The sequence below is a fragment of the Colletotrichum lupini genome, chromosome 9, assembly GCF_023278565.1.
Source record: "Colletotrichum lupini chromosome 9, complete sequence".
Classification (NCBI taxonomy): Eukaryota; Fungi; Ascomycota; class Sordariomycetes; order Glomerellales; family Glomerellaceae; genus Colletotrichum; species Colletotrichum lupini.
In genome coordinates, this window is record NC_064682.1 from 312,796 (window position 1) to 332,609 (window position 19,814).

The window sequence follows — 19,814 nt, forward strand, 5'->3', positions numbered from 1 at the left end:
ATAGGGAGATTCGAAATTTCGAATTCGGTGGCTTGCATCGAAGGCTATCGACGATAGAAATTCTATCAAATCAATTTCCCGCTTTGGATTGGCGCTGTTTGCTTTCTTCCAAAACTCCGCTTTCACTGGAAAGGCTCTCCATCTCAACGTCGAACTGTGAGTATCTGCTGCGCGGCCCTCGAGAAACACTGGCATGCGTGCTTTCCTTCACTCTCGATCCCTCCGAGGCGATCAATTTAGGTGCCATTGCCCTGAAGAATCTGCGTAGGGTAGGCATTGAGCCACATATTATGAATAGATTCACCTCGACGAAACTGTGAGCGGGAAGTCATGAGTTAAAAGTATGGCATATGGAGGACTTTGGAAGAAGACAGGGTTGAGGACGTACGACCAGACATTTGCAGGGGCTGCTACCCATGGGATATCATTGGATGAAAGGAGCGACTGCAAGTAAACCATGCGGACGACAGATGTTGTGACAGTTCTGGAAAGGGGATCAGTATGTTTCCCCTCAGACGGCTGGAATATGGTATACATACATGGATCCAACGCCAAACATAAGCACGGCTCCCACTTTGACAGCCGGCCGCATCTGCAAGCGAAGAACCATGGGTATTGGTATGATGAAAAGGACGACGTCAGAAACAATATTGGAAACGGCGATGGCCATGTAAAGTACTGCTGAGTTTAGACATGTTCCGGAGGTGTACGGGTCCCAGTTTGTGCGAATCGGATGGCAGTGGAAAAGGAGAAGTGATGCGATAATGATAGTGTATGCAGAAACCATCGCAATGGCTGTCAAGATTGCGTTTCGGTACCACCTCTGGGGTGAAATATTGAGGTAGGCGGTCAAAAGTGAGGTTTTCGTCAAGCCGTTGCAGGTGATAAACACAGGGGCAACAATATAAGAGCTCTGTAGGGATACGTCAGAATTGAAGGCAAATTGACATCGACAGCATCCATTTCGACATCGACCGGAACGCTCACTAGCATATGCTTCTCGTATATCTGTATGGACATCTCGAAGGCGTGGTGACCCAAACCCCCTATTGATATAGACCCTGAAGTACGATGTCAGTGTCTTGATCGAGCCCCGAGAACCTGAAGGTATAGCATCTTACATATCTGTACCGACTGCATGACAATAGAACAAACCTTGAGAGAATCAGTTTCTTTCGGGTTCAGATAGCGGTACCTATGTCAGATGTTTACCCATGCGAAGAATATTAGAACTGTGGGGAATGAACGTCAATAACAGCATGGCTGTGTGATGCCAAGTCACTCACAATCGTCGATCTTTGGGCCATCGGATAGACGGAACTTCGTGTAGAATCTCTGGATCAGAGTCAAGAATGCCAAGGACCCCAAGATTCCAAACACCAGGTAATGTTCGAGCACTTTTTGTTGTTGCGGATGCTCAAAGTCTACCAAGTAGCCCTCGGGGGCCTTGATGACAGTTGTGGTGCCATTAGTGATCGGAAACTCGGCCATGAGAATGACCAAGTGTTGACGGTCCTCAGAAGGCCAAGGGAAGAGAAGATGGAAAATCAGAAAAGACAGACTGGCGACAAATTCATCCCTGCATACTATGCGAACAAACAGCTGCGACCCTCAATATTTAAACATGTGCACATTCCATCCTCTGATCTGCTTGAGCTCTTTTTTCATTGTGCTAACCTTATCACGGAAAATGACGAGGATTTGCTCTTTGAATCATATTAAACATGACTGATGCGACTGGAAAAGACTCTGAGGCGGGCCGAGCTATCACATTCCCGTTTTCTGTCAACCAACACGAGCACCGGCCCTGGCCTGGAGAACTGCATGGGCCCTGGCTTTCGGATGGACCTTGGCCTGCACTCTCACACAACAGATGGCCAAGAAACGCAGGACAGGGCTGCCTACATGCAGCAAATTTCGCCAATGTGAGTTGAACATCCGGACCGATCTGATACCTGGTTACTCAAACCCTTGCGTTCTCAACCGGAATGGATCGAATGACCGTCCTGTGAGAGCATGAGTAGCACAGTTGGTAGATTCTGGGCCGCGAGTCTAGACGGTCTATCAATCAACCGCGAGAACCGAACCATGAGATACTCATCATGCAAACGACGCAAACAATAGCAACCCTTGAAAACCAATCTTAATGGAGCATGGTGTTGTGAACAATATTGGATTCTGACAACCTGAACTGGAGCCCCGGCCAGGAACCCACCCAAGATCGAAAGACATAAAGGCTCAGATCCATTCCATTCTTTCTTTCTGAAACCCCAGGAGACACAAATCAAGTCCAGGTACCCGGGCACCTCTTCATCCTTTCTCACTCTCATCTTCAACCTAATATCAGCCAAGATGGTCCGCCTCTCCGTCCCGCTCACCATCGCAGCCACGCTGATCGCCAGCGGCATGGCCGCATGCTCAAACACTGGGCAGGCTCAGATGGTCACCTACGTCAAGCGAGCGACCAACCTGACCCAGGAGCAATTCTGGGACTACTGGCAGACCCAGCACGCCCCCAAGGTCGCCCCCTTGGCTGTGCACTTCAACATCACGCGTTACCAGCAGGTTTGTAAACTGTAGCCTTGGCTTTTGCATTGCTGCGGGCCGGCAATGAGCATAAACTGATTCTGTCATAGATCCAAGTCGGGGGCCAGATTCTTCCCACCGAGGCAGGTTCAACCGTGCCGGCATCCGCCGTCCCCGTTGACTTTGACGGCATTGCCATGTTCCTGTACAAGTCTCCCGCGGTCCTCACGGCAATGCTTTCTCACCCTTACTACCTTGCTGTTGTTGAGCCTGACGAACATGTCTTCATCGACAAGGGTGCTTTTGGTAACGGCATGGTCGCAACATTTGTTGGTACCGACATCGAGATCGTTGATGGGAAGCAGGATGTGTGGGTAGGAAGTCAGGCTACGCGGGAAAAGTTCCAGAAAATTTTTGAGTCGTACCTGTAGGGCCTGGGTGGAAATCCACCAGTTATCTCAACTTAGATTCTGCAAGAGAGAGGAACCTGCCGTATAGAGTAATTTTACCGGAGACCCAAGTACATGTAATATTTCAGTAGATGTGTTGGTTCTTCAATTTTGGTACATCACTTGGCCGCGTGTCATCCGCAAGTCTACTTCCCACTCATGTGCATTTTGCTCGTTGGCAATGTGCTGCTAATTATTCTCTCTTTTCTTTGATGAGAAATGACTTGTAGGATCTTGGCGATAGTGGCAACAAGGCTCCCGGCAGCTTTGCGGAATATGTTCTGAACTTGGAGAATGTGCTGTTGGTTGTTCTTAAATCAAAGCATCGAATATGACGGGTCATATGCGGTCGTAGTTGTATCCCACTTTACCGTCGTACCCCCAGGCGGAAGTGGATCCGCGGCGACGGAGGCCATATCCGTCTCTCCGGTTGGGCTCTGCAGCAAGGGTCGTGGGGATCAAGGCCAATTTCATCACTGCGTGTAAGAGTAAATGGAGTCTGCAAAGGGACCTCTCGGAAAGTCTTTCCGCTTGGGATAGTGAAGGGTGTGGAGTGTCTTTCGATTCTGCATGCGGACAAGGACCACGCAAACCCCTGGCAGACCGTTTTCTGTTGGAACCGGGGGCATTTCTATTTCACCAGCCTTTTGTACCGGGGACCATCAATGTCTGCTCATAGATACGGATACATTCCGTATGGTTACTGAGTAGAGAAAAAAGAAAGAAAGAAAACAAACGAGGGCAGTCGTAGTACATCAGCTTTCGGATATGACAAACAAGAGCGTCAGCCAAGTTAGATATACGTAGCCATCTAGCAAAAGAACAATCCCAAGAACACAGATACGATCAAAGAGGAGGCTCGTCAGTATACTTGAGCAGCAGGTGACCAGGGTCCATGTCCATCTAGTACCTATCTGTCGTCAAATTTGTGCTTGAACCAGGAGGCAGTACTTACAACAAGGTACTCGCATGTAAGGAGTGCTCTAATGGCTCAAATCACTATGAAGTAGAAAAACAGAGGACTCATACGTTTGAATCAACCTGTTAGTATCCCTATTACAAGGTAGTTAGTTCGAACCGTAGTTAACGAAGAGATTAATTAAACTATATAAATATTTGCGTAATAAGTATAAAAAAGAGGTTTTAACTATAAATTAAGCTAGCTATAATAATCGTAAATAGGGCCCCTAATTAGCCCCTGCGCAGTCGGCTATATATTATAATTAAATTAAACTTCTAATCCGATACTAACTTTCTCTTTTTTTTATTAATTTAATTATTATAATTAGAAGTATAATTTAACCTCGGGCCCGTTTACTAAGTCGTCTCCTTTTCCCCTTTTTCTCTACTCTTTTTATATAACTTATCTTTTTATTTATATAATAGCTTTTTTACTATTTATAAATTACTCTAATCCCTTATTTAGTATTACTTTTATAAAAGCGTTTGTGAGGTTATTTTTATTATTAATCTAACGGATCTCGAGTATTTCGCGCCTTTTATATAATTACTTAAGGGCTATAATATCGATTATAAGCTTCTTTTTTTTTTTTTATTCTTAATTTAATAAGGTATTCGTATAGTGAGTAGGAATTAGTATAAATAACCGTTAGAATAGGTAGAAGGCTAATTTAATTAGTAATCTTCCTTAGCGTTATTAAAATTATATAAGAGAGGTTAATACCGGTAATTATATTATAAACTTCTAATACTAATATACTTCTTATTACCTATTTACTTTTAGTTAATAAGTAGTAAATTATATTATTATATATAATAAATTCGCTCTTACTTATACTCTCGTTAACTAGGATAATAATATACCCTAATTATAAAATAAGGTCGTTATTATTTATAAATAACCTATTAATAAAAATATAAAGCTTATTAATTATAAAGGTAATTAGGTAATAAACGAGACTTTAATCGAGATTCGTTTATTATTACTTAAGCTACTTATTAAGTACTTTAATATTTTATTTAGTTAGATTTATAGCTTATACTACCCTAATATAGTTAAAAGTTATTTTAAGTTAATAAATACTTATAATATATACCCCTTACGCAAGCTTAGCCTTATATTACTTTTTAACGTTAGTTATATTTAAATTAACGAGGTTAATTTTCTTATTTTACCCCTTTTATTAAAAAACGACGGTTTCCTTTTTAATTATAAGAATCCTATTATTAAATATTAAGGGGGTGTTTATTATAAAGACCTTTTTTAGCTTTATTACGAAGCTCGCTTTTTAGAGCTCCTTATCTTCTTTTTTTATAAAATTAATATTAAATAGGCTTAATATATCGTTAATTTATATTTTAATAATCCTAAATTAGTCGCCTTCGTACTCCGTAACTAATAAATACGGGTTATATATAAAAGTAATTATTAATAGTTAATTAATATAAAAATCGTAGTATATAGCTTATTAATAGGTGCCCGATTTTATAAGCTTATATAATAGCTTAAGTATTTTAATAATCGTACTTTCTAAGTACTTACTAGCTATTTCTATTAGTAAATAGGCTAGGATTTTCTTTATAAGCCCTATAGCTAATTAGGTATAGGCCTAAGTAATATTATAGCTCTAAATCTTATATCCCTTTTTTTATAATAATACTATTAATATTATTATTAATCGTTAGCTATAGCGCTATATAGTAGGTAATTATATAAGTAGCGTTACCTTTTTAATATTACTATACTCTTAAATTACGTATTTAAACTTCTTATATAGCTAGGGTATTCTTTTCTTTTTAATCTTACGAACTATTTATAATTTAAATATATAGAGGTTTATATATTTTTTTAGGTTATATAGGATAAATTAATAAACCCCTCGATTATAAAAAGTATTTACTTTAATAAGATTTAATCCCTTATATAGCTTTTTAGTAGTTATAATTACGCTTTTTTTACGTAGTTTAACTACTAGCTCGAAATCGGCTTTTTTTATTATTATATAAAAAGTATTAATTACTTCGTTATTAGTAATAAATTATTACGTTAGGGCTTATTATCGTAGTTTTTTATAACGTCTCGCTAGTAGTATTAGTACCCTTTTAGTAATTTCCTCTTCCTCGTTATCTATTAATATTACTACGACGATTTTATTAAAAATAATTTCTTATACCTCTACCGCGGGTTATATAGTTTCCCCTAGCTCTTCTTTTTTTTATAAATTAGAAATTACCTCGTTAAGATCTATATAATATAATTTAATTACTATAATTAATACTTCGAGTAGCTAGTTATAATCTCTCGTAACTATATAAGAGCGCTCGTTAATAAAAATTAACTTATATAGCCTAGCTTATTATTAGGTAATTTTATACTATACTTATATATCCGAATTTAGTAATATATTTAAATTACCCCCTATATCGGGCCTATTATATATAGTAATTACCTCGTTAACTTGCTTTTTTATACTTACTTCGCGCAGTACTTATATTACTTTTTTAACTACTTAGGCTCGTTAGCTTATACTTAGTAATAGTAATAAAGCTAAAGTCGTTCTTAAATATACTCTAAATACTAATAACGTTAGTATAAGTCCGTTAAGCCCTATAGTATTATTATAATATTTAAGTACTATCTAAAAGTATTCGTTATTAATAGAATCCGGATTTTCCTTTTTAATAATTCTAAACGCCTTTTTTAACTACTAGTATGCTCTTTTTACTTTTTTAATACTATAGTACGCTTCAACGAATATAACTTTTAATTATATATTATAAGCCGTCGTATTATCCCTAAATTCTACCGATTTAAAGCTAATATTAATATTAGTTCTAATACCGTCTAGCGGTCCTTAATATATATTAATTTAGCTTTTTTATAGGGCTACTTATACTATTTTTATTTATAAATCCTAGAGGAATTACCTTACTTAGAAAGATATAGCTATGTTAATTATATATAACATTAGCTAACTATTTAAATAAAAGATATTAATAACGATTTCTTAGTTAAAGTTAAGCTTATTACGTAATTTAAACTTAAATTTATATAGGCTTTATGTATTTATTTAGTATTAGTAGTATATTTTTATTAACTACTCTAGCGCCCCTATTTCGATATTATTATTACCTAATTACTTTAAGAAGTTATATAGCCTCGTAATTAATAAGTACCCGAATCTCTAATATAGTTTTCTAAGCTTACTTTCCGTTAAGTAATTAATTAACTTCGTATTATTAATAAGCTTTATAAACGTATATCCCTATTATTATTTAACTATTTCAAAGTACTTACTACTAAAGATCCTATTTTTTATATTATTAAATATAATACTTAGTTAATTTATATTTTTTAGATATAAAAGAAATAGGGTATTAGTAAGTAAAATATAGAAAGTTATCGTTCCGAAGTACGTCTCTATTTTTATTATACTTAGGGTAACGATTTCTTTACCTAGGCTAAAACTAATCTTCGTAATACCCGCTATTAACGTATTAAGTATTATTAATATAATCTTTTATAGTACTTAAAGTTACCCTTTTCTTCTAATTAATTATTATAATACCTTAGTATTTAGGATAATTTTATAAAAACTATTTAAACCGTACCTTTTGCTCATATAAAATACTTATATAAGCTTAGTATTTAAAAAATCTAAGTAATATAAAAAGGACCCCTCTAGTTACCCCTAAATCTACTTAGTACTATATTCTTTTTTTTTTAAATATTAAGAGAGATAGCGTCTTCTCTCTAATTATTAAGAAAATAGGCTTTGGCCTTATTCAATTCGCCTTTTTAACTACTTCCGTATTTATTATTTAAAGGACTTTCTCTTATTATTTATAAATAAAAGCCTATTTATTAAGAGCTTTTACTACCCTTTATTTATTTAGCCTCGTATATCCTCTAAAAGCTAACGCGGTAAAAAAAAAGTAATTAATATTATTAATTTCGTTATAATTTAATTCGTTAATATAAGGGGTATGATCTTTCTTATTTTCTAAATCTTTTATAAGGGGTATATATTTTAAGCCGCTACTTTAGTTATTATTACTAAGTTCTATACCTCCGGATCTACTCTTATATATAATAAAGAATTAATTAAACTAACGAGGGCTAGTTTTACCATCTACTACCCTCGACTTTTTATATTATTTATATAATTTAGTATACTCTTTTTTAAAATAGTTACTTAATTAATATCTATCTTTTTTATAAATATAGTATTACCTCTTTTATTACCCTACTTATAAGTTAAATCTCTACTTATTTAATAAATCTAAGCCTTTTTATTAGCGATTACTATATTTAGCCTCTTTTCTTTTCTTATTATACGTTTAATCGACTTAATATTATTAATAAGGGCCGTTATATACTTAGAAATAGGTTTAGTACGGTATTCTTATTTTAATATTAAAACTAAATCTTAGCCTCGAGTAGAGTATTTTATAGTTTTCGGATACTTAGTATAGGGTTATTTTTATTTTTAATATATGCTAGACTACGGTATAAAAATATTTAACTTTCCGCTTATTTATCCCCTTATTTAGCTAGGTTTTCGCTAGCTTATTAATTTAATTAATAAGCTTTTTAAGGATCTTTATTTATAATTTACTCTTTATTATCCTAATTATAAATATAAAAGAAATCGCTCGTAGCTTAGATAAGAGCTCTAGGTTCTTATTATAGGTCTCGAAGCGGCTTTAAATTATATTAATTATATTAAGAAAGTCGTTTCGATCGAAATTACGTACTATTTTATAATAATAATTAAAGGCTTTGCTTATAAATATAATATTAATTACTAAATAATATTAGTATTCCCTAATTCCGACTTTTTTGTAATAATTATAAAATATCGTTAGGGGTTTTTATAAAACCTTATACTTCCCCCTAGAGTATAATTTCTTTTTTAAGAAGATCTTTTTAAAGTTTATAAATTACTTCGTATTTATTATTAAATTTTCGGTATTTATATACGATCCCTGCGTCGCTACGTATTATTAATAATTTTAAGTCGTTTATTTCTTTTTTTATTAACTAATCGGGGCTAAATTTCGTATTAATAACGGTAACGAGTTATAAATTAAAATAAATAGAATTATTAATTATTATATTTTTAGTACTATATTTTGCCCCGGTATATCCTTTTATAATAATAGATTTTTATTAGTAATTATAAAGAGGAAATCTAGGTCGTTTACTCTTTTTTTAAATTCGTTAAAACGATTATACGCTTTATTAACCTATACTTAGTCTTATAGTACGAATTCCTCTTTTATAATTATTATTATTAATATTTTATATAGCTCTCGTAATTATAATTACGCTAGTAATACTCCTCGCTTATAGAGGAATTTATTAATTACTTTTATAATTCCTAAGCTTGCGCTCGCGAACTATTTACTTAGTTAATAACTAAGGTCGTTTACGATTTTATAAAATAGGGGTTACCCCTATAGCCCTTTCTTTTTATAAACCTTAGTTAAATAAATTAATATTATATTAATTTACTTATTATTAAGCTAATCCGTAATTCTATATATCTACGTCCCTTAATAATCCGGGTTAATATTTACTTATTTATAAGGGATTAGGATTTTATTTAGGATCGGGTTTTATCCTCTTTTTCCTTATCCTAACTTACTAAGGGTCGTATTTTAACTTATACTCGTATTAATAATTACTAGCATATTTTATTTTAATAAAGATGTATTTAATCCGCGCGCTAGTTATAATAAATCCGTACTTTTACTACTTAACGAAGTTATTAAAGTTTAAGAGATTCTTACTTCTTCTTACTATCTCGCTATTACTCTCGTTTTTATTATTTTTAATAATTATTATTACTTTTTTAAATCGCTAGCTATTATACTTATTAAAATCCTCTTTTTTATTCAATATAAAAAGGTAGGTTTTAGTAATTCTTTTTTATAATAGTAGTAGTAAACGTTTATATTATTATAAAAAGATATAATAATTAATCTCGGGATTTTTATTAGTTACTAATTTCCGCTATCCCGTATATTTCTAGCTTCTTAAGCCTCGTACTTTTTATAATTCTTAAATAGCTTTTTTCCTTAACTTATCTTTTTTAGGGTAGTATTTTATAAAAATAATTAAAAATAGATACTAAGTAGTTTATAAAAGAGCTATATAAGTTATTAAGAACTATATAAACCGTTAAGTATAGTTAACGAAGTTAAGCCCTCTCTTTTATAAGATTATAGACTTTAAGGACTTATTAAAAATACTTACTTATTACTTATACGTAATAGGGTTAAATACTTTAGATATCTTATTTTTTATAGCCTCTTAGTACCCTATTTTATATTTTTTAAATAGTTTCTTTTATAGCTTAATTATAGTTAAGTAATTATTACTTATTAACGATCCTTTTTATTACTTAGTTAATTTTTTAAAATTAATAATCTCGTACTAAGAGCTAATATAAAAAAAGCCCTTTAATAGCCCTCTAAAGGATTCTTTTCTTTTTCCCTTAGATCTTCGTTTTTTTAGCCTTTTTTTAAGCTAATAATAACTTTAGCGGGAGGTTATAAGACTATTTTAAAATAGCCGCTTTTTTTTTAAATTAATCTTTAAGATCCGTAATATTCTTAACTTAATATTATTAAAACTTCTAAATCCCCTCTTTTTTTATTAAACCGTTTTTTATATTATATTCTTAAGTAATACTTAGGGAGTAGTTAAGGGAGCTATAAAGAGGTTATTTAAATCGTAAGCTTAAAGTTATACTTATAAAATCCTTATAATAATAAAATTTTTTATATACCGTAAATCTCTTAGCTTAATAACTCTTATAGGGTTACCTTTATTACTAAGTAAAAATATTTATATTTAAAGATCCTTTTTTTTAATCGCGTAGTACTTTTTTATACCGTATTATTAAGCTCGTTTATTATACTAATTAATTAGGTAAGTAGTCGTTACGTAAGTATTTCTTTTTATTAATTTAATTAGTTAATTTTTAATTACGGGCTAATTATAAAAAAGTTATTTTAATAAAAAAGCTACTTAGGGTAATAATAAAAAGCTAGTTACTTAAGCGGTTTTATTAATTAACGTAGTTTAATATAATAAACGTCGACCTCTCGTAAGTAGTAAAGGGCTATAATTACTTAATTCCGTATAGTATTTAAAAATTACCTCCTTTTTCGTTTATTTTTATAAAGTTAATTAGTATAAATCTCCTATTTTATATAGTATTAAGAGGTTATCTCTTTTACGTAGCGAGATACCTTACTAATTTATAATAATAAAATTTAACTACTAATTAATATTAATATCCTTATTATAAAGTAGTTAGTTCGAATTATAGTTAATAAAGAGATTAATTAAATTATATAAATATCTGCGTAGTAAGTATAAAAAGGAGGTTCTAACCGTAGGTTAGGCTGGTTATAATAATCGTAAATAGGGCCCCTAATTAGCCCCTGCGTAGTCGGCTATATGCCGCGGTCGAATTGGACTTCCAATCCGACATAACCTTATAGATTGGATTTCAACTGTTATAAAGATAATCACACTAGTTTCGTTACTTAGCCGAGAGATAGACCCAGTGACTGTCCCCTCTCCTATTATGCTGCTGGGTCGGAAGCTCGCGATGCATTGTGGCAGGGTACCGGCTCCTAAAGGATCTTCGGTGCTCATCTGGTTTCTCCACAGACCATGAACAGAATAATCAGTTCTCTAAGAAGCCTGCCACCCTGTGTACTGGAAGCGAGAATAATATCACGATGTGATCTGCTATAGCCTATAAGTGAAAGACGCAGCTGTATGGGCAAATTTAGGTTGCTGCAACATGACGCTTTCGGGTCTACTGTTCTAAAAGAAGGAAGATGTGGTAGCTTCGAACTCAGTAGGTACATGAACAGCGCAGTCTAAGTATCATCAGAAATGCATACATGCTCGCGATCTAGCCCTCTTCATTAATATTTCCGAAGTCCTGCCTCCATCTCCGGAGCCGGTGCTGAAATTGCATGCTCAGATACGCCAGAACACCCCTCAGAGAGGAGACTGAATGACCGGGTACTTGGGAAATGCAGGTGCGTAGACCTGAAATGTGATCAGTAAGATGTCTTATACAGGAAGTAAGATATTGCAGGATACGTACCGACTTGCAGCGAGCATTGAAATCGCCGGTCAACCCCTGAATGGCAGACAACTCGTCTCCAGGGACTCCGAGCTTGACCAAAGGCCCGGACTGAGGTGACCCCTTGGCCCATCCAGGCCCGGCAGCCGGGTTCTTGATCCAGTCCACGAACCAACCATGGATGGAATCAGCCAACGCCTGCTGGGCCTCAGTTACGCCCGTAAGTGAATCGAAGCACTCGTTGCCTCCATGGAAGAAGGGCACCTCGGTTCCGTGTGTGGGTGCCGTGCCCGGAACCCCAACCACGTTGTCGTAAGCTCCGAAGAATCTATAGACCCAGGTGTCTTGCTTGGCACTGCGCAGGTCAAGCAGATAGTCGACGGCGCAGTTGAAACGGGAGTGAACCACGTGTTGAAAGTCGAGTTGAAGTCAGCTGTCTGGAAAGCGTACGAGTCGACACTGCGCAGGCACTCGACTTGGTTATCCCCTGCCTTCGGACAGCCAGCCTCAGCCGCTACGGCGTCGAGTCCTTGGTTGACTGGCGCGTATCCTGGTCCAGACATGGCATTCGCACTCATCTGCACTGCTCCCTTGAGCCACGAATCTGGGTGGTTCCAGAGGTAGTGATCGACTTGAACTGCTCCGGACGAGTGACCGCCGAACACAATGTGATCGGGATTGCCTCCGAACGCATGGATGTTGTCACGGACCCAGTCAAGTGCCTTTTCGACGTCCAAAATACTGAAGTTTTGTGATTCCTCGGGAGACGTCTCGCTGAGCTCCGACGAGTGCGGCGAGGCAAAGATACTCTCGCGGGTATTGAAGTTGACGTATATCACACCGTTGCGGGCAAAGTTGGACCCTTGAAGTTGATGATTGCTGCTGGAACCAGTGACCATTGCGCCTCCGTACATGTATACGAACACAGGCAAGTTCTCGCCTGTCGAGGGTGCCCAGATGTTGAGGTTCAGGCAATTCTCATCTTGCTGGCTGTAGAGAGTGCCAGAAATCGCTTGAGGGCAAGTAGGACCATAGGAAGTTGCGATGACCGTCGTGTTGGACTTTGGCACATCTTGCGGCGTCCTCCATCGGTTTTCGCCAGCTGTTGTGGCAGCAAAGGGGATGCCTAGGAATACCGAGTTGCAACTTGCGTCATGGTACCCCTTGACCAGACCTTGGGATGTGCGGGCGTGAGGCGCAGATTGAGTTGCGTTGCTGCAAGTGCTTGCCAGGACCGAGGGCAACAAGCCAGAGAACAACATGGCAAGGGCCGCAACTGATGGCGACATGTCGTTGAAGTGCATATTGTGTCAATCGGCCAATACCTTCAAGATGTAGAGAACGTGAAATGCATATGGACACGATGGGATTCCCGGAAGAAAAGGAGATGGCTATCCAGCACCGTTTTCTTCAAAGTGGATATTAATTACAAAATACGACCTCGAGACCTTGTCAACCCCACTGAAGACCGTTCTGGATTAGCCCATTACAACGGATTTTCGGTGATGTTGCAGCGATCTCCTATGGAGTTCAGCCCCAGGCACATTTATGCTTCTTTTCAAAGTTTGGATGAACTTCTCTTCCCCAGATTCTGATTTTTCCTCGTCCTAGAATGATATTTCCCAATAGGGCTGATGGTAATGAATTGTAGACTTCCAAGCATCCTCACATTCAACTGAGTTGAGGGAGCAGGGGGAGGACGAGTTTACGTAAATCGCCATAAGCACCGTCAGCAAACCCCCTGGCATTACGGGTAACTTGCCAAAACGGGGAGAGGTGAGCGAGCAAAAAATATGACTGGCTTTTCAAAAATATTATCAGCTCATGGCCTCAATGGTCCGGTTCTTCTCGTCTTTCTCAAGCAGCCAAGTTTCTCTACTTTGTCGCAGTGATTTTGCGGCGAGTAACTGGCGTTTCTCTCCTTGTTGACAGGCAGTGACTACAACTCGTCTTTCTCGTTTCTGGGCGGATCAAAACTCTTCTTCTTCGTCATGCCAGCCAGGATGTCGACAATCAAGTCAGCGGCAGCGACGGAAGTTGTCTCGGCCACAGAGTCATAAGGCGGGCTGACTTCGACGACATCAGCACCAACCAGGTTGAGTCCTTCAAGACCCTTGAGGAATCGCTTCAACTCTCTCGTTGTCCAGCCGCCTGACTCTGGCGTTCCAGTAGCTGGAGCAATGCTCGGATCGAGGACTGTAGCGTTGTTAGTCAAACATTCGTCATGATGGGGCGGTCCCAACTTGCCATCAATGTCGATGGAAAGATACACTGGCGTATTGCCAACTGCGTCTCTGACTTTCTTGACGATGCCACTCATGCCAATATCGTCAATCTCATGAGCTTCAATTATGGTGAATCCGACAACATCTCTGTCAATTTCATAGTCTTTCGGGCTCTGCACTATGTCAGATAAGTTGATCACTGTAAAACTAATGAGTCGCTACTCACGAAGAGCTTGGTCCTCAGACCGCCATGAACGCTGGTGCCCTTGCTGATACACCCTTCTCGGCTCGCATGCCAGAAGAAGGTTCCATGGGTGATGGCAGACTGGTTCGAAACGATTCCCGTATAGCCTTCATAAGGATCCCATCTGCGCATGAGTGTTGTTAGTGGCTGATGACTTAAGCCAGTAGCGCTGAATGTGAGGAGTCTTACGTGTCAAGGTGCGAATCGAGATGAATGACGGAGATGGGACCATAAACTGTCTTCAGACTGCGAAGAATTGGCAAGACTATAGAGTGATCTCCTCCAAGGCTGATGATGCGGGGATGTTCCCATTCATCTAGAATGTAGGTTAGCGGTTGTGACTACTTTGCATGTCTGTTGTTGCCAACATCAGTGGACTTACTCTGATCGGTGGTCGGATGATAGAGAATCTGTCGATACGCCTGTTCCATCTGCTTAAACGCATGGCTGGCATCAAATGGCGTGATGGGCACGTCTCCACAGTCGATCTTTCACCGCGGCATTGTGTTAGTGCTACGTGATCCATGAAGATGTTCAGTTAGATAAGCCCTCACAATTTCCAGCCCCTGTTCGTAGGGGTCAACCTCCCACACGGTGTTATAACTACGCCCTTTCTTCTCCCTGGACGATCCAGCCCGAATACCTCTCGGGCCGAAGCGAGCGCCTGGACGGTAGGAAGTAGAGGTGTCATAAGGAAAGCCCAGAACGGCAATGTCTAGAGGCTGGACTCGGGGTCAGATGAAACCTCACATGGCATTTGAGCTGCACATAATATACCTTATTATGCGACTCCGCTAAACAACGTTGCCATTCCAAGTGCGCAAATGTCACAGGCTGGGAAAAGGGCAGATCTTTGTCCAGATCTGGGGAGAAGCTTAGCTGAGAACCTTGCAAACAGCCGCCGAGACAGCTGAACATACCTTCAAGGGGATATTGATAGTTCGGGCCAACATTTAGGGCAGCTGCAAGGTCAGCACCCGCGCAGAGTAGGATTGCATCTGCAAGACGCATAGTGAACGTGAGTATTGGTTTTCTTGGCTTGAATGTTTCGCAATAGATCTGGCTTTGGTGGGTGACATTTTTGTATGATGCTCATCGTATGATTTGCTTAAATAATATCCGACAAGGCGCGCATGTTCAGATGACGACCGTAGTGAGGAGAACCAACGCCGATTCGAGGCCGATAGGTTCAAGCCTTGGTGCACCTATCAGACGATTAGAGTTAATCAAAGGCAAGAGACTCCGACGGCTCCAACGGCCGGGAATAGGGCCCCCACATCGGTTAAGCCGACTCCTGGAAGTCGACTCCGATATCTTTGGGGATGTTTCACGCGCTATCATGGGCTAAGGCGCGCCTTTAGATAAGAGGTTGGCTTATCTCTTTGAGCTAGACAAATGAGTCGCGAATATCTTCAAAGTATGGTGAATCCAATATCTACAAGGTTCTTTGAGTATAAATATAAATGTAGCCGGGAGGTAACATGTCAAGTTGTTTGATGGTAGTCAGAGACTCAAGGTGAAGCTTTTCGGGAAAGCTTGTTCAATGAACCCTATCAACATCCCTGTCTCCGAACTTCTGCATCATTAACTCTCGAGCCGTCGCACTCTCCTTGTTGCGAACATCTGCAAGCAAATATGATGGGAACAAAGACAGAAGGCGACAGCGACAACAAGGTCGGAGGCCATGTTGCAGCATCATCTCATCCGGAATCCATTGAAGCTACGGAAACGGCGGAACTCTCGACCAAGCGCGGCCTCTCTGCCCGACATGCACAATTCATCGCTCTTGGTGGAACTATCGGCACTGGACTCTTTGTCGGTTCCGGCAGCACCCTCGCCCGTGGCGGACCGGCCTTCCTCGTTGGCAGTTATGTCGTTATGTCAGCCCTGATCTACATGGTCTTGACTGCAGTCATTGAGATCTCGACGTACCTTCCGCTGCCAGGCGGCACCATGAACTACTACGGCAGCCGATATGTCTCGCGAAGTCTCGGTTTCATGATGGGATGGCTCTACTTCTACTCTTTTGCAATCTTCGTCCCCTTCGAGCTCACGGCATCAGCCTTGGTCATTGAGTACTGGAATCCGAATGTCAACAACGCCGTCTGGATCACAATCATGTTGGTAATGGTTGTCGGCCTCAACCTTCTACCTGTGAAGTTCTACGGCGAAACGGAGTTTTGGTTCGCTGGACTGAAAGTCCTGACCATTGTTGGTCTGTTGATCCTCTCAATCGTTCTGTTCTTCGGCGGCGGTCCATCCCACGAGCGACTTTATTTCCGGTACTGGAAGGACCCCGGCGCTACCAAAGAGCTGACCGTTCAAGGAGACGCCGGCAGATTCGTGGCCGCATTATCAACTCTCCTCAGCAGCGTGCTTCCATTCACTTTTTCGCCCGAAATGGTTGTGGTCACTGCCGGAGAAGTTCAGTCTCCTCGCAGAAACCTGCCAAAAATCGCCCGCAACTTCTTCTGGCGATTGATTGTCTTTTACATTGGTGGTACCATTGCCATCTCGGTCATCTGCCCGTCCAACGCACCGGCCCTTACTAGCGGAAGCTCTGGAGCCGCGGCTTCTCCCTGGGTTGTGGGAATCAAGAACGCTGGAATCAAAGGACTCGATAGCGTAATCAACGCCGTCGTGGTTACGGCCGCCTGGTCCGCCGGCAACTCGTTCCTCTATCTGGCAAGCCGATCTCTGTACTCAATGGCCTGTGAAGGCAGCGCCCCGCGGATCTTCAAGCGATGCACCAAGCAAGGAGTTCCCATCTACGCCGTCATAGCCAGCTCGTTATTCTCGCTTCTGGCTTACATGAACGTCAACTCCAACGCAGCAGACGTTTTCAACTGGCTGCTAAATCTCGTCAACACTGGAGGTTTCATCTCCTGGGTCTGTTGCGGAATCATCTACATCCGCTTCCGAAAGGCCTGCGACGTTCAGAATTTACCGAAATCAGCTCTTGTCGCACGATCCTTTTTGCAGCCTGTTGGGTCATACATCTCGCTAATTATGTTCGGACTTCTGTGTCTTCTCAACGGTTTCACTGTCTTCTTCCCATCTCGCTGGTCCGTGGCAGACTTTCTCTCTGCGTACATCGGACTGCCTTTGTTTATCGTTATCTACTTTGTCCATCGATTTCTACATCGCGCAGATTCCTGGGCCATCTCCTCTCATGAGGTGGACCTCAAGACTGGACTCGCAGAGTTGGAGGCAGAAGAGTCATTGGAGGAGCCCAAGGAAGGGTTGCGAGCGCGGTTCAAGCGCCATGTAGGTCGATCTTAGGATGATGACAGATGTAGGAGTGATAGGGCGTCGCAGTCTCCTGCCCGACTCCGATAGGCGGCTAAGTCTAAGAGGCTTAACAGTCATAATGATTTAGGTACTTGATAAGACACTGTGTAATTTGAGATTGAGAATGAATGATATTAGACAAGTTTCTCGGCTTCAGTACATTAAATAGCCACCATCTTCCCATTCCAGTCCCTTTTACCTACCTTAGCCTCGCTACTAAACTGAACTACCATGATACAACAAGCCAAAGTCCTCATAGTAGGCTGCGGTTCTATAGGAACCATGTGTGCGTTTGCTCTTCAGAAGTCCGGAGACGCCGAGGTCACTACTATTCTCCGGTCCAATTATAATCTAGTCCAGACCCAAGGCTATCTATCGGATTAGAAGTCTAATTCGACCGCGGCATACAGCCGACTGCGCAGGGGCTAATTAGGGGCCCTATTTACGATTATTATAACTAGCCTAACCTATAATTAGAACCTCCTTTTTATACTTACTACGCAAATATTTATATAATTTAATTAATCTCTTCGTTAACTATAGTTTAAACTAACTACTTTATAATAAGGATATTAATACTAATTAGTAATTAAATTCTATTATTATAAATTAGTAAAGTATCTCGCTATATAAAAAAGACGACCTCTTAATATTATATAGGATAAGAGATTTATATTAATTAACCTTATAAAAGTAAACAAAAAGGAGGCGATTTTTAAATACCGTACGGAATTAAGTAATTATAACCCTTTATTACTTACGAGAGGTCGACGTTTATTATATTAAACTACGTTAATTAATAAAACTATTTAAGTAACTAGCTTTTTACTATTACCCTAAATAGCTTTTTTATTAAACGACTTTTTTATAGCCGGCCTATAATTAGAAATTAATTAGTTAAATTAGTAAAAAGAAATACTTATATAACGACTATTTACCTAATTAATTAGCGTAACGAACGAGCTTAATAACATAATATAAAAAAGTATTACGCGATTAAAAAAGGGGATCTCTAAATATAAATATTCTTATTTAATAATAAAAGTAACCCTATAAGAGTTATTAAACTAAGAGATTTATAATATATAAAAAAGTTTATTATTATAAAGATTTTATAAGTACGACTTTAAGCTTACGATCTAAATAACCTCTTCGTAGTTCTCTTAACTACTCTTTAAGTATTATTTAAAAATATAATATAAGGGACGGTTTAATAAGGGAAGAGGGGATTTAAAAGTTATAATAATATTAAGTTAAGAGTATTACGGATCTCGGAGATTAATTTAAAAAAAAGGTAGCTATTCTAAAATAGTCTTATAACCTCCCGCTGGAATTATTATTAACTTAAAAAAAAGCTAAAAAAACGAAGATTTAAGGGGAAAAAAATCCTCTAAAGGGCTACTAAAAGGGCTTCTTTTTATATTAGCTCTTAGTGCGAGATTATTAATTTTAAAAATTTAACTAAATAATAAAAAGGATTATTAATAAATAATAATTACTTAACTATAATTAAATTATAAAAAAGACTATTTAAAAGATATAAAATAGAATATTAAGAGGCTATAAAAAATAAAATCTTTAAAGTATTTAACCTTACTACGTATAAGTAATAAGTAAGTATTTTTAATAAGTCCTTAAGATTTATAATTTTATAAAAAAGAGGGCTTAACTTCGTTAACTATACTTAACGGCCTATACGGTTCTTAATAGCTTATATAGCTCCTTTACGAGCCGCTTAGTATCTATTTTTAACTATTTTTATAAAATACTACCCTAAAAGAAATAAGTTAAAGAAAGAAGTTATTTAGAGATTATAAAAAATACGAGGCTTAAGAGGTTAGAAATATATAAAATAGCGGAAATTAGTAATTAATAAAGATCCCGAGACTAATTACTATATCTTTTTATAATAATATAAACGTCTATTATTATTATTATAAAAGAGAACTATTAAAACCTACCCTTTTATATTAAATAAAAAGGACGATCTTAGTAAGTATAA

At 38.1% G+C, this 19,814-nt stretch overlaps 5 protein-coding genes across 5 annotated transcripts; 2 read left to right on the forward strand and 3 right to left on the reverse strand.

Moving 5' to 3' along the window:
* Nucleotides 1–70: 70 nt before the first annotated feature.
* CLUP02_16007 (uncharacterized protein) lies at nucleotides 71–1,668 on the reverse strand (the record flags this gene model as incomplete). The annotated part of the gene is made up of 8 exons (XM_049294931.1): nucleotides 71–314; nucleotides 389–484; nucleotides 540–913; nucleotides 988–1,061; nucleotides 1,122–1,195; nucleotides 1,248–1,263; nucleotides 1,287–1,602; nucleotides 1,633–1,668. The coding sequence occupies 8 exons, from the start codon at nucleotides 1,666–1,668 to the stop codon at nucleotides 71–73; spliced, it is 1,230 nt and encodes a 409-aa protein (XP_049152078.1).
* Nucleotides 1,669–1,731: 63 nt separating this feature from the next.
* On the forward strand, nucleotides 1,732–2,957 carry CLUP02_16008 (uncharacterized protein; the record flags this gene model as incomplete). The annotated part of the gene is made up of 3 exons (XM_049294932.1): nucleotides 1,732–1,925; nucleotides 2,208–2,565; nucleotides 2,637–2,957. The coding sequence occupies 3 exons, from the start codon at nucleotides 1,732–1,734 to the stop codon at nucleotides 2,955–2,957; spliced, it is 873 nt and encodes a 290-aa protein (XP_049152079.1).
* A 9,007-nt stretch (nucleotides 2,958–11,964) lies between these two features.
* Nucleotides 11,965–13,356, reverse strand: CLUP02_16009 (acetylcholinesterase; the record flags this gene model as incomplete). The annotated part of the gene is made up of 3 exons (XM_049294933.1): nucleotides 11,965–12,015; nucleotides 12,074–12,407; nucleotides 12,458–13,356. 3 exons carry the CDS (start codon nucleotides 13,354–13,356, stop codon nucleotides 11,965–11,967), a joined length of 1,284 nt encoding a protein of 427 aa, XP_049152080.1.
* Nucleotides 13,357–13,991: 635 nt separating this feature from the next.
* On the reverse strand, nucleotides 13,992–15,532 carry CLUP02_16010 (agmatinase; the record flags this gene model as incomplete). The annotated part of the gene is made up of 6 exons (XM_049294934.1): nucleotides 13,992–14,450; nucleotides 14,504–14,645; nucleotides 14,711–14,837; nucleotides 14,904–15,009; nucleotides 15,076–15,185; nucleotides 15,442–15,532. 6 exons carry the CDS (start codon nucleotides 15,530–15,532, stop codon nucleotides 13,992–13,994), a joined length of 1,035 nt encoding a protein of 344 aa, XP_049152081.1.
* Nucleotides 15,533–16,156: 624 nt separating this feature from the next.
* CLUP02_16011 (amino acid permease) lies at nucleotides 16,157–17,803 on the forward strand (the record flags this gene model as incomplete). Its single annotated transcript, XM_049294935.1, has 1 exon — nucleotides 16,157–17,803. The coding sequence occupies one exon, from the start codon at nucleotides 16,157–16,159 to the stop codon at nucleotides 17,801–17,803; it is 1,647 nt and encodes a 548-aa protein (XP_049152082.1).
* Nucleotides 17,804–19,814: the final 2,011 nt, after the last annotated feature.